The 13,412-nt window shown below is 37.9% G+C and overlaps 1 protein-coding gene across 1 annotated transcript in view; it reads right to left on the bottom strand.

Annotated features, from left to right (window-relative positions):
- The window catches only part of zgc:165507 (uncharacterized protein LOC561188 homolog), a 26,972-nt gene extending 14,280 nt beyond the window's left edge, over positions 1-12,692 (bottom strand). The window contains exons 1-2 of the mRNA XM_040151982.1: positions 12,553-12,692; positions 3,269-3,514 (exon numbers count right to left, since the gene is read on the bottom strand). Of these exons, the coding sequence (XP_040007916.1) occupies positions 3,269-3,485 (217 nt within the window). The 5' untranslated portion in view covers positions 3,486-3,514; positions 12,553-12,692. The remainder of the gene's footprint in view (positions 1-3,268; positions 3,515-12,552) is intronic.
- Positions 12,693-13,412: the final 720 nt, after the last annotated feature.

The raw sequence follows: 13,412 nt of genomic DNA, 5'->3' as shown, positions 1-13,412 counted from the left end.
ATATAGATATATACATACATATCTTATATCTATATATATATATGTCTCTATAGATCTTATATCTATATATATCTATATATATCTTATATTTATATATATATATCTAAATCTATGTCTATATATCAGCAAAGTAAACGCTATACTCTACTGTAAATACATTAGCACTAAAGAGAAGGCACAGATGTTATTAGTTTTGCAGGTATTTAGTCATAAACTAAAGTATTGGACAAAGTGACAACTTTGATGAGCTGGTTGCATCAGTAGGATTCCTTCTCTGGGAGCCATGAATGTTTGTACAAAAGTTTATGGCAATCCATCCAGGATATTTAAGTATGGACCAGTGGTGCACTAACATTCCCATCCCTAGAGTCGTGCTGCTGGAATGGCTAAAAAAATAGATCAAATAGAAAAAAGGAAGCCAACATATATAGGTACATTTATGAGGCACTAACAAGCGCAGCTTTGGTACTTATTACTTGATGAAGCACTGAAATGATTATTGATTGTTCAGTCTGGAATTTGATTCCTCAGTTGACTGACAGAAAGCAGTATTGTGTCTTCTATAAAAGATTTAAACCTTTGTAAATATATTGTAGTAAACTTCCTGTTGTTTGTTGACCTTGCATCTCTATTTTGATCATTTTCACGTCATCACTTAAATATACAGTCCTTCATGGACCCCTCTCTTTGGCTTATGAAACTGTCAATCTAAAAACATGCTTGTTTTTTCATAAAAAGGTTAGCAGGTTGAAGACACAAGTTCTAGAAGGACAGTGGTGATAAGTAAGGGGTCATTTGTGGAATTTGGATCGATTGGATTATTATTTTTCTGGATGTCTGAAGCTGTTGGTCATTATCAGGCAGCCTCACTTTAATGACAGAGCTGTGTAATCACCAACACACACACACTCAAACACACAGATGCAGTAGTGGGGAATTAGAGAGGTTTTAAACTTTCAGATAGTGATTGCTTTATAGGCATCGGAGACAAAACAAGAGAGCAAGTGTTTAATGAATAGCTGATGAGTGCGATCAACATGAATGAATGAAGGAGATTTGCTTCTCCTCTTTATCATATATCAATGTAGCCTGAGTTATTTGGGGTTTTTGGGGTATTTACTTTTGGTTGAACAAAGCAAGAAATTTGAAGATGTCACCATCAGTTCAGCAAAATTTTTTGATGTTTACAGAGTGAACAAAGCATTGATTAATTAAAAAAAAGACAGAGCAATAGATGATGAAAATAAATTAAATATTTTTAACTAAACACTTTAACTTACAGTCAAAGTTTAACTTACAGTCATGATGACATGCTACATTTTATTACAGGAGATGTTACAGTGTCAGGTGCGACACAGGATTTTCACCTGGACAGTGACCTGCATCTATACTTCTATGTAAGGCCTGGACCACTCATTCACACCACAGAGAAAATTCTAAGTCCAAGAAAAAGGAAGGAAACATTTACTAAATTCTTTCACTGTTCTTTGTGGAAGCTCTGCTACACAAAAGAGGAAATGAGCTTTCCAGGCCTGCTGATGACCAGTGCAGATGGTGACAACAGCAGTAGATAAGATTACAGCATGGATAGATGGCAGCCGTGGCACTGCAAAGCAGAATGTTGCAGGACTGAAGCCAAGGTGGGGAATACAGAAGGTAACCGGAGTAATGTGGTGGAGAATATGACCTGCTGAAAACACATTCTGACCCTTCAAAAGGTTCCTTATTCAAGAAAGAATTAAGGTCTAGCTGTACCATTGTATCAGTATTTCACACGATAAAAGATTTTTTCTTTCTGCTGTATTAGAATTTATAGTGTGTAGAAAATTCAGCTTCAATCTCCTTTTGAAAAATACATTTTTGTAGTTTCCAATCTTAATGCTTTTATAAAAGATACTGATACAAATTTATGGTTTATCAAGAACCCTGTGTCACCACCTGTTTCCTTGCAGCTAAACTGATCAGTTTATTGCAAAATCCACAGGTTCCTAGTACATTATTATCCAATATCAACATCTGTATTATATGCCCATTATTGATAGTCAAATTAATTGTCATTTGTTGCTTTAGCTTAGCTGAACATGGTGGTTTTCTGGTTGTCTGGAGGCTCAGCATTTCGCGGTCATTATCTAATGATACGACGACTTCCTTCTCTATCCTGTTCCTTCCGACTGTATCTTAAGGCAGAAAAAAAACTACACAGGAAACGATGCACCATCTCCTTGCAACAAATGTAATCCCTGGCAATGACAACATGTGTCATAAATGAAATCTGAAAGACATTCCCTCTCTCTCTTTATGTTACTCAGCAAATCTGTACGTATTAGAATCACAGTATAACATACTAAGTGCTGAGGCTACAGGACCACTCGTTGCTGTGAGTCTTGGCAACGTGGTAATTTGCCATCACCACAACTGGAGCCATGAAAGAGAGACAGTTAACAGTTAGCTGGACACTCTGTTGTATTTGTCCCACATTACACAACAGGTATGATCAAGTTTGACACTATCCGTTTGGTGTAAAACTAACATTTACATTTACTCATTTGGCAGAAAATTTTAAACAAAGCAATTTACAAGTGAGGCAACTTAGGGTTCGGTGTCTTGCCCAAAGAAACTTATGCATGCGGGCAAGAGGAGCTGGGGATCACACCGTAAGCCTGCAATCATTGGACAACCTGCTCTACGTCCTGAGCCACCTCAAATAACATTAACAAAAAGTAGAATCTGGTGGGAATCCAAGCTAAGGTTAGCAAGCTAGGCTAATTAGGTTCCACTTTGTTGAAGAGTGGAAGCTAGTTAGCTTAGCTTGCTAGTTTCTGCTTACTAGCTGGCGTGCAAACTTAACAGCACTATGGGTCCTCCCAAATGTCGAATGTTGTAAAAAGGGACAGACAGCTTCAATCGATAACGGCTGATAGCTAACGCTACGTTGGCTTGTTGAAAAAGAGGGAAAAATGCTTTGTATGAGCATTAAAAAATTATACAGTTTGACAGTCTGGTCAGTAGCACACCAAAGAAGTTGACAGTGTGTCTCCTAGAATTGCTAGCTCTCTTATGTCAGTCATCTGCTGACATAGGGTTGAATGTATAGGCACTGTTTTCATAGATATGTTCAAAAATGGTTGTTTTCTGTTTTCTAAAATGGGATAAAATATCAATAGTTACAAAATGATTATATATTATATCCTTATACAAAAAAATAGGATAATTCAAATTTCAGTTTGACTTTAAAATTAGATAAAGGTATAATGAACTGATGACTCACCTGCAGCATACATGACCGCAAGCATGATGGAGGAGATCCATGCGATCTGACTGTAGGAGGCGTCAAATATGACCTGGATGTCTTTGAAGAAGACTGTGATGGCCTTGGGGAAGGCGTATGAGAAGCCTATGGAGATGAAAGATCCAAACACCACAGCCCATCCCCATCCGCCATCTGGTGGGGGCACAGCAGGGGGACCTGTGGCTGGGGGCGGCATCGCTGGCCCACCTCAATGCTGACTTATCACTGCAGTAACAGACAAAAAGGGATAGAGAAGACATTAAAACTCACAACAGAGAAATCTTATCACCAGTTAGGGTGTTTTTTTGCTTATTTTTTATTTCTTACATAATGTATGACTTCATTTTGTCCTGTGAATAATTATCGATTAGTCAGATCTAGCCAAACGCTTTCTCCTTTTATGTCTTTGGGACTTAAGGTTAGAAATAAATTAACCTGAATCTGAGCAGTCGCTTATAGGAAAATTCCACAGATCATTACTTACAAAATAGAGATGAATCAGATTACCAGCTGCAGCTCATATTGACAGTATACAGACGGCTGTGGAATTACAAAGGAGGTCAAAAGCTTTGTCCTTTACCTGATTTACATGAGTAACTGCCAGCAGTAATTTGACACGAGAGGGAGAAGGACATACCAGAAGTCTGTATCCTGGAGAAGACGTGTGCAAACACACACACACACACACACACACACACACACACACTCATATAGTAATCATCCGTTCCTGAGGGCATGCAATCACTCTGCCTTAGAAACCAGAGCTGACCCGCCCAGTGTTCACCTTGAGTCCACCCCCCCAGCCCTCAGGCAGTAATGGAAACAAGGTGGAGGCTGTCAACTGATAAAAACATAGTGGCAGTTTAAAATCAGGTGCTGCTGTGTACAAAGCAAACATGCCCTAACTACGTGAGACAAACCAAGAGCGCCGATTGTCCACAGCCACATTTCACTCTTGCTTTTTACAAGCTAACTGACGTGGAGAAACACACACACATTTTCACGGACACAACATAGAGCAAAAAAGGCACCTGTTATTTTTCAGCCCTGTCTAACCTCATTAGCTTCACCTCTCTAAATCAGCAAGTAACAATTTACAGCTGTATAATTTGCTTATGATGAATACTGAGATGATGGCAGTCAGTTTGGTTTCACATAAATGAACAGCCTGTGGAAGAATCACGTTTCCTCATGTTTGCACTGCAGCATCACAACTGAGCAATTATTTGAGATTAACAAAGCCATACTGGTTCACTGAATATGGCTGTGAAAAGTGGGAAAAGTACAGTATAACGTATATTGTATAGTATAATTCCTCTGTGGTTCTGGATGGAGCGTTCCAGTTTTCCCCGTTGGTACATATCAACTTCTTTTACTCTTTTGGATAGCACTCCCACTGATAACAACTTCTTCAAGGCAGTCAAATGGACATACCAGATGAGGCACAATCACCTGCAGACTTGCATACAGTACCTCACCCCTCTGCCATTCAACTGTTCTCACAAGTCTCTGGTCAGTTCTGACAGCTTTGTCTATAACATTGTCCCACCAATAAAACAAAAAATACCCCTCCCCGAACTCAAATAAACCATGATTTCATTGGTTAACACTTATACACCGATTGACCCATGCTTTATCTCCCAGACAAACCTACTTATTGATAGTTAAAGGGTTTATTCACCAACTTATTATAGGCACTGTATTTCCAGTGGAATGAAATCTGGTGTGAAAACAAAGTTTCTGCTTGTTGGTGGAAGTCTACATTTTACAGTAGTAAGCCTAATTTTACAACATCAGAGCCTTCAAGGGGGGTGGACATTTCAGTCTTCAGAGTGTCTGTAAATGACCCATGAAAATCAGCTATCAACCTCAATAAATTGTCGCCCTCTGTCCTTGTTGCTGCTCTCGCCAGATCCGGTTGCAATGTTATAGAGATACACATACTGAGTCCTACTCTTAATTGTCGACAGGAAGCCAGTCGTGGAATGACTCACTGCTGTGTCAATAAACACATTTGCCAAGTTTTAAAAAAACATAAATTTGTGACTAAAGTTTTATAGGGGTTGAAGAAATACGGAAAGTAAGGAGTAGCTGCTGGCCTGTATGGAGGCTGAAGAGTGCAACCAAAATAATTATAAACTTGTTCATGGGTTTTAATCAATTACTTTATTCATATGTACATTTATAAAATAATTTATCAAATGTATATTTGCATTTAAGTGATTCAATTTCATGTCTTCATTTATGATCCTGATTGTTTTTTAATAGTTTTATATACTGTTCTATATATTTTTCTGTGTATTTGAAGTTCTAATTCTTTTATAAATGTGGGGGCAATTTCTAGTCTCCTTAGAATATATATCTCAAAAATAGTAATTGTAAAGTACAATATTAAATGAAATTTTACATAAAATATACTGACACTTTTTAAAAGTATAATTTGTTAAAAATATTCTGAAAAATAGCTTGCACCAAGAAATTTTAACTAAAAAAAAAAAAAAAGAAAACTTTGAGAGTTTTATTTGCACAATAAGAAAACATACAATGCAGTGTAAATATTGAAGAAACAGATGAAAAAAGTAATGTAAGCTAAAAAAAAAAAAAAAAAAGAAGAAAAAGATTCCCCCCTAGCCTACTGATTCTAAAATGACCCCAAAATGTGCATGCGCAGATTAGTAACTAACAAATTCTTGGTACAGTTTCTTCCTGTCCAAGTTTCCCATTCTCTCTGTAAACATGACGCAGCCATGCTGGTGAGACAGGTTTGTGACATTGAAAAGTGAATCCAGGTCTTCAGGTGTTTTACCACACTGAAGTTTCTCTCTGCCTCAGCAGATTAGGCAGGGACAATGAGCAACAAATGCACAAGTGTGTCAACTTGATTGAAGAGACCACGGTCCTTGGGTATCATGTTCCTGACGAATGCCCTGACATATTGGTTACTCCATCACTGATTTGGCCATGCACTCCTGAAATGGGCAGGTTCATGTGGAGGAGACAATCTTCGAAATTTGCTCACCTGTGGTGGAGGAGACTTCATAGTGGCCAATGAATCCCCCTCGTGGTTCCAAGTCAGAATTAACACAGTAAAGACAGATGGACTCCTCCTCTGTGCCACTTATGTCCTGAGTTTCATCAATTATTATGGAATATTGGACCACTGGTAAAACCATGATTTCCCCTGTGATGTTGTGAATGATCATATTGCTACTCAAACTTAGAATTTCGTTTTGAATGACAAGCCCGGTGTAGATGTGGTTCCATTCAGCTAATGTCCCAGTGAAGGATCAGCCGCTGCCCTGAATAGTAGAAGGTAGTGAAAGTTCCCCTCTTGACTTCCATGCCCCTTTAAGGTTAGGCCTTGTCGGGCCAAGTACTTCACAGAGTTTACTATTTTTAGTAATTGGGATTAGGCTGGGATTAGGCTGATGTGGCTCAGTCAAAGGGTCATTTTGCTCTGCCTCAGATTCCCCTCGTTCCTCTTACAATGCCTGCCTGCTCTGATTCCTCTTCCTCACTGTTCTGATCTGGCCCTTCATCCCCAACATCAGCCCCAGCACCAACCACTGCCTGCTGCAGATCCTATTGAAATAAATGTAATTCTACAATAAACATGATTGCCTTATACTTTAAGCGTAAGATGCACTTTGTAAATTAGAAAGTGTTAATTCATTGTCTTAAGTATGTAAATATCACCTCTAAAATCTCTTGCTTTTTCTCCTGCTCTACATCAGCACCTGCATTTGAAATGGCTGCTGATGATTCTGGTGCGAAATTTTGACAACATTAAGGAAACAACCTTGTAGTGTCACTACAAGTGACAATTTTCACATTACACATTGTCAATTAATCCAATGTTAATATACAAATATTGATTAGCACAGATTTAAATATTCTGATAATCATTCACATTTTGTGCAACAACTGCAATCTCTCCTTAAAGAGGAGAGGACAAAGGACGAAAAAACACTTAAGCATTGTTATTTATCATAAAAATGAATTAAAATTGAGTCACTCACACATCTATGAATTAATGAACAAACATGGAACAGAAATTGGACAAAATGTGTTCCTAAATGAGAAACATTTGAAAAAAATGGACACAACGATGAATAAAATTTGACTGGTCAATGTTATGATTTTTTTGGAATAAATTCCTTCAAACCAATGCTAGGTTTAATCAACAATAAGAGGAACTTGTATTAATTTGCTAAAATGCTATATTTGTTTTGGTCTTTTATTTTGCAGTGGTGGTTACCTAAACAGAATAGGTACTGTAGCATTGCAAAATTGGTATTCGTAATTATACCTAGTTTTAATTGGTTGGATGACCGAATACTAACAAAATATATTTAACTTGTGTCAAAACCAGCCAGGTGAATGGAAATATAATCCTCTGTGTATCACCCTTCAATTGCCCCTTTAATGAAAGTTAGTGATTATGCGTTTTTTCCAGAGTTCCGTACAGTGGGTCTGATCTGATCCTCGCTAATCAGATTACAGGCAGCAGCACTCAGTGTAGATACTGGTTTTGATTAATTGAACTTGACAACAATATACGAAGGATCGTTAGAACTCATAAGCAGCTTAAATTCATGGGTTGGAATATGAAGCTACAAACAGATTCACCATAAAAGAGCAGCTATGGGGTGGAAAAATGGAAACATCCAGACAAGCTTGACAAATTTGGTTTATGATCAACCATATAAGTACATAAAGAGTCAAGCAAAGCAAAGACACGATTCAGTTGCTACAAAGTCATCACTTCCCTCTTAAATTCAAAGCCTACACTCTCATCATGTACCATCTCTGCTGTGTCCTTCACCTGACACCACAAAGAGAAGCTAAAAGGGGAGTGACTGACAGGCTGCATTCACAGCCAGCAAATTTATAAAAACACTGGTAAGAACAAAGTCAACTCTGAAATCTGTAGACACAAAGGTGCCTGAAAATATATATCAAATGTGGTTTGGTTTGTTGGACGCCACATCTCTGTCCACATCTATAGGAAACAGCTCCATATCACTTATAGGATAGTTGAGGCAAAGTTAGGCAGAACTACATGATTGTGTCTGGTAATAATTAAACTTTATTAATCCCTGTAGGGACATACTTCTTTTACTCACAGAAATAAGATACAGATCAGTATGTCAGCATTTTCTTATTCCTCAATCACCAGCAGCCCTGGTAGGTATTTGGTGTGTCACTTCCTACCATAATTAATTTGGGACAACTTACCATTATCATTATAAAATGTGACTTAAGATATTAAGCCTTGACCCTGTTTTTTCATGTTATCTCAATACACAATCTGCATAGTGAAAGCAGCACATCAGCAGAGCAGCAGCAGCTTCATAATAGGTCACTGGAAAAAGGAAGTACTGGTTTCTCTTAACTCTCTATAGTGGTTGACATATTTCAGTCTGGAACAAAGTGATAGATTCAAGAACTGACATTGCCACGCATAGAGCTATATCGCTAGCGTGGATTATTTGGATTATTGGAAAGGATTATTGCCACCGATTAATTTGATCAATTAGTTTTTTAAAGTGTCAAAAACACTGACCAAAATCCACAAGTAACCAAAATAAAAAGTTAAGTCCTAAATTGCCTGTCTGACCAACAAGCTATTTACTAAATGAATCGCAGAAAAAGAATCCTCAAATTTCAGAAGCTGGGAAAAATTTGCATGTACAAAATAACCTCAGTTAAAAACACATGAACAATTGTGACACACAGATGCTTGTCCTTGTGTGTTACTGGGCTGGGCACTGAGTTTGTTTTGGTCTAGTGTCCTCTGCATGTACTTGGAATGACCAGCTGCCTTCACATTGGTGAGCCTATACAAACAACAGAGCAGAGTAAGTTAGCAGCAAGGAGAAGGCGGGAAGGCAGGACCAAAATAGTGTTTCTATAATCAAATCATCTAACTGCCAAAAGGTCATCAGTATGGGTTACACGTTACTGGACTACAAGAGAACAACACATTGTGTGTGTGTGTGTGTTCGCCAAAGACATCACTTTGTACCTGGCAGAAAGCCAAAAAGACTGCACTCTTTACAGCATGGACAGACCTGCGATCTCAGGTTTAATTCACAATAAGGGCCAAGCTGAAACCCCAGTGATGTATTTCAGGTACGTTTCAGTGAAGGAGACATGGATGGGTGTGACTATCAAGATGAGAGGCTAGAGGCAGACATAACTCATACGCGTAGAGATGTTAAGGCACTGATCACTTTCTGAAGCCTGGATTTGGGTTTGCCGTTTGCCACCATCTTGGCAGTTTCTGGAACCACAAAATCATAGTTTGGTAAAATGGGGAAGACTGGAGGAGGGACAACTATCCACTTAACAACACACACACACCAGCAGCATATGAGATGTGTCAAAACACCCAAGTCTATTGTTTTCCTTATAAGTCCACACACCAGTAGTGGTAAGCTTGTATGTTATTTTCTAGCATCAAATCTCTAGACAAGCAGCAATTTTATCCAATTTTCTTCTTTAATTGGCATAATCCAGCCTCTGTCCTTTTACTATTTTTTATGTCGTACGCAATGTGGTCTATTTAACAAAACTTTTTTTTATTTTAGTTGAATTTTTGTGGCTAGTTGGGGGTAGCGCAACAAGCTCTAAACAAAACACTGACATATAATTTTATATTACTGACATGGTGAATTTGTAAGCAAGTACTTCTCTATTTACGCAGAGCAACATTAGCATTCATTTAGAGCTGTGTTACCAGATGAATGTGACTCCAATATTCACTTTCTTTTTGGCTCTGTTTATTCTCTATTTCCTGAGGAAAATATCTAGCTCTTTAGCAGCTAAATACTCCACTATGCTCACCAGCTAGTCGGCAACTTTGTTTGTTTGGGGCAAACAACAAACAAAGTTGTTGTTTGCGGGGCCCAGTCCCCACCACCACCACTCCGCCATGTCCCCAACCCCACCCCACCCTGCTGTCATGGGACTTAAGGTTATAGCAACGCAAGATTAGCTCTAAGGCAACATTTGAGTAACACCAATCGCTTTGTTTTCAAAATAGTTCATCATTAACCCCAATAGCAACTCTTATACTGTTGAGTAACCACACATTTCATTTTTTTTAATCAACATAACATCTAATCTCACTATAATTCTTGGGAATTATCCTTGATTAAAAAATTTTTTCAGTGGTCCAATAAATTTCTGTCAACACACCTCTGAAAATGAGACCACTATGTTGGTCAGACATAAAAAGGCTGACTATAATGTTCCTGCCCACATTTTGAAGAACATAACTGCTTTTAAGAGAAATAAACATTGTGGGCATGGCAACCACAGAATGTTTAGGTTACCTACAGCATGAAACTACATGCAAGACAACATTAAAAATAAGGAAAATCAAGACCAAAACAAAATAGGAAAAATGGATACCATCTCACCTTTCAGCCAAGGTTCAGGAACTGAAAGACTAGAGGTCACCATGAGCAACGTTGACTTTTGCCAGAAAGAATCACAGTTGTCAAAATTATAATGTTTAAACAGCCACAGAACATTGCTTTCCTGTAATTCCAAAAGATCCTTCTCCAAAATGTCCTCAACAAGAAAACTTTTCTCTGGGAAGCACTCTCTGCTATCCTATAGTAACATTTCTACTACTGAAGTTTGACAATGATGTAAACATTGAAATTTTGGACCTGTTCGGAGTGAAGGAAACTGACATTTTCACTTTGATAGAAGGCTGATACATACCGTGTTTTGATCCAACAAACTACACTGTTTTAACAAAATAGCTTGACATTTTGGGAAATATGTTAATTAGGTTTTCTCACTGAAGGTTAGATGCGAAGATCGATACAGCTCTAATGGCTGTACAGTAAATACAACTACTACCAGCAGCCAATTTTTTTAGCTACAGGAAGTGACTGCATCAGATGAAGATATAGCATGGCACATCCGCCTATAAAACCTCTACGTGTCATTTTTACACTTTGGTTTATGTACAGATTAAGGAAAGGAGATATAACATGTTAATTTGTGAGCTCTAGAGGTGCTGGCAGGTGGAATGTGTTGCCTTTGGACAGAGCCAGGCTAGCTGTTTCCCCATCTCCAGTCTCATGCAAAGGTAACCTAGGACAACTGGCTGCTGAGGTTAGCTTCATATTTATCACACAGACAGAGTGGTATTAATCTTCATCTAACTTGGAAAGAAAACAAATAAGAGTATTTCCCAGAATATTAAACAATTATATTTATATATAATATTACATATAAATATTAAACAAAGAAATATTAAACAAAGAAATAAGTCTCCTCCTAAATAATAAATAATGTTTAGGCTACTTTTGAAGTAAGTGTAACTTTTGAGAGCAGAAATAACAATTTTCCTGTTAATAATGAAAAAAATTTTCTATTATCTTGTAATTGTTACTTTTGGCCACAGTGGCCTAAAGTATTGTGATACTCAGCCACAGAAGGTGGGAAAAGTAAAAACTGTTTATTTCACTTTCAATTTCAGCATCTGATTCGCAGCCAGATTACAGGTCTTATCGATGTTTAACTACAGCAACTTCAGCCAAAATGAAAAGTGCAATGTAACACTTCCCAGAGGACACAAGAAAAATTGTGACATATGAAACGTTTTTGCAGCTCACCAGCTGACCAGGAGTCAAATATCCTCAGCTTGCGCCAAACCTGCTTAGGAATAATAATTTTAAAAACAACAACAACAAAAACAACAACAAACAATCACATCATATCCCTGGGTTATAATATAGCCTACACACTGTGATGTATCATTCTGAGAAAACCTTTGAAAGTTGTACTGATGATGAAACAGCAGAGTGATTCCCCAGCACTGCAGCTTAATCATATGATGCTGCTGATGTAAGGATAGGGACCGGATGAAGCCAGTCTTAATGCCCAGGGCCTACATGGGCTAAACCGTATGCCCAGAGTCAGACGAGTTTGTTTTTTTTTTCAACAATTTATATTTTATCTAACTGATTTTCATCCAGGAATTAACCGCAAGGCCGCGAGGGCATGAGTTTCCAAATCTCTCCAAAGGCCTTTGAACGCATCAACAAATGAAGTCAAACATCCTAAATTGAGGGATATTCACACAGCGTAAGCCTCGCTCTTGACATATTTCTCAGTCATCGCAGCACATGCCCATCTCTGTAAACCACGGCGTCCCGAAAACGCCAAAAGCATCGTTAATCCTCCTGATCACTGGCAGAGGCGGCTCAGCGATAAACAGGCATTAAATGTTACTTTACCTTTGGGAGAATGAAGGTGTTTATGTCCTGTGCAGTCTGTCGGGCTCGGTGACCTTGTAGCAGAGAAATGCCAGTGTCTGTCTGTGTCGTGGAAGACCCCGTGTTTAAATTTCCAGAGGGAGCCGCTGCCTGACGTAGAGTTGCTGTAGGCTGCAGAGGGCGGAGCTGCCTCTGTTTCTATTTTAGACCAGTGCAACTCCAAAGGATAGGCTCAGTCCTATACTAGTCGTTACTCGTTACATTCCCTGTTCCGTCACCCTGCTCCTGGGTACTGTATTATTTCTGCTCTATAATACAAGCAATAAAAACGCTAATGCTGATAATTACAGGAGGAGGAAACACATAGCTGTAACTAACGATTATTCTCATTTTCATTAATTCGTTTGGTCCTTAAATTGTCAAAAAATTGTAAAAATGCCTATTACAATTTAGCAGGACAAAAAAATATTTAATATATTATAACACAAGTCAAAGAAAAGCAACAAATTTTCACACTTAAGAAGTTGGAAATATTTTCATTTTTGCATCTTTTTCATTCTTAATATCAGTACTAACTCTAGTAATTATAAAATGTTTCAGTTGGACTTAAAGCACTGAAATGTCATAAAGAATGAAAAATGAAAGGAATTTGGATAAAATAATTAAAGATAAATCTTCTGTCTACTAGAAAATTGACTATTTCAGCTCTAATTCAACTGATTCTCAGAAGAAGAAATAAAAACATTAAGGGTCTAAAATATTATTATTTTTGTATGTTAAAATGGAATAGAAAGCAGTTGAAATGTGAGTTGATGTCACCACAATAGTGTCAACACTGATTGAGTAATTGACTGAGTGTTTCAACCCTAAAACACATAATT

Source organism: Xiphias gladius, chromosome 2, assembly GCF_016859285.1.
Source record: "Xiphias gladius isolate SHS-SW01 ecotype Sanya breed wild chromosome 2, ASM1685928v1, whole genome shotgun sequence".
Taxonomy (NCBI): domain Eukaryota; kingdom Metazoa; phylum Chordata; class Actinopteri; order Istiophoriformes; family Xiphiidae; genus Xiphias; species Xiphias gladius.
This window is presented reverse-complemented; position numbering and strand designations above follow the sequence as displayed.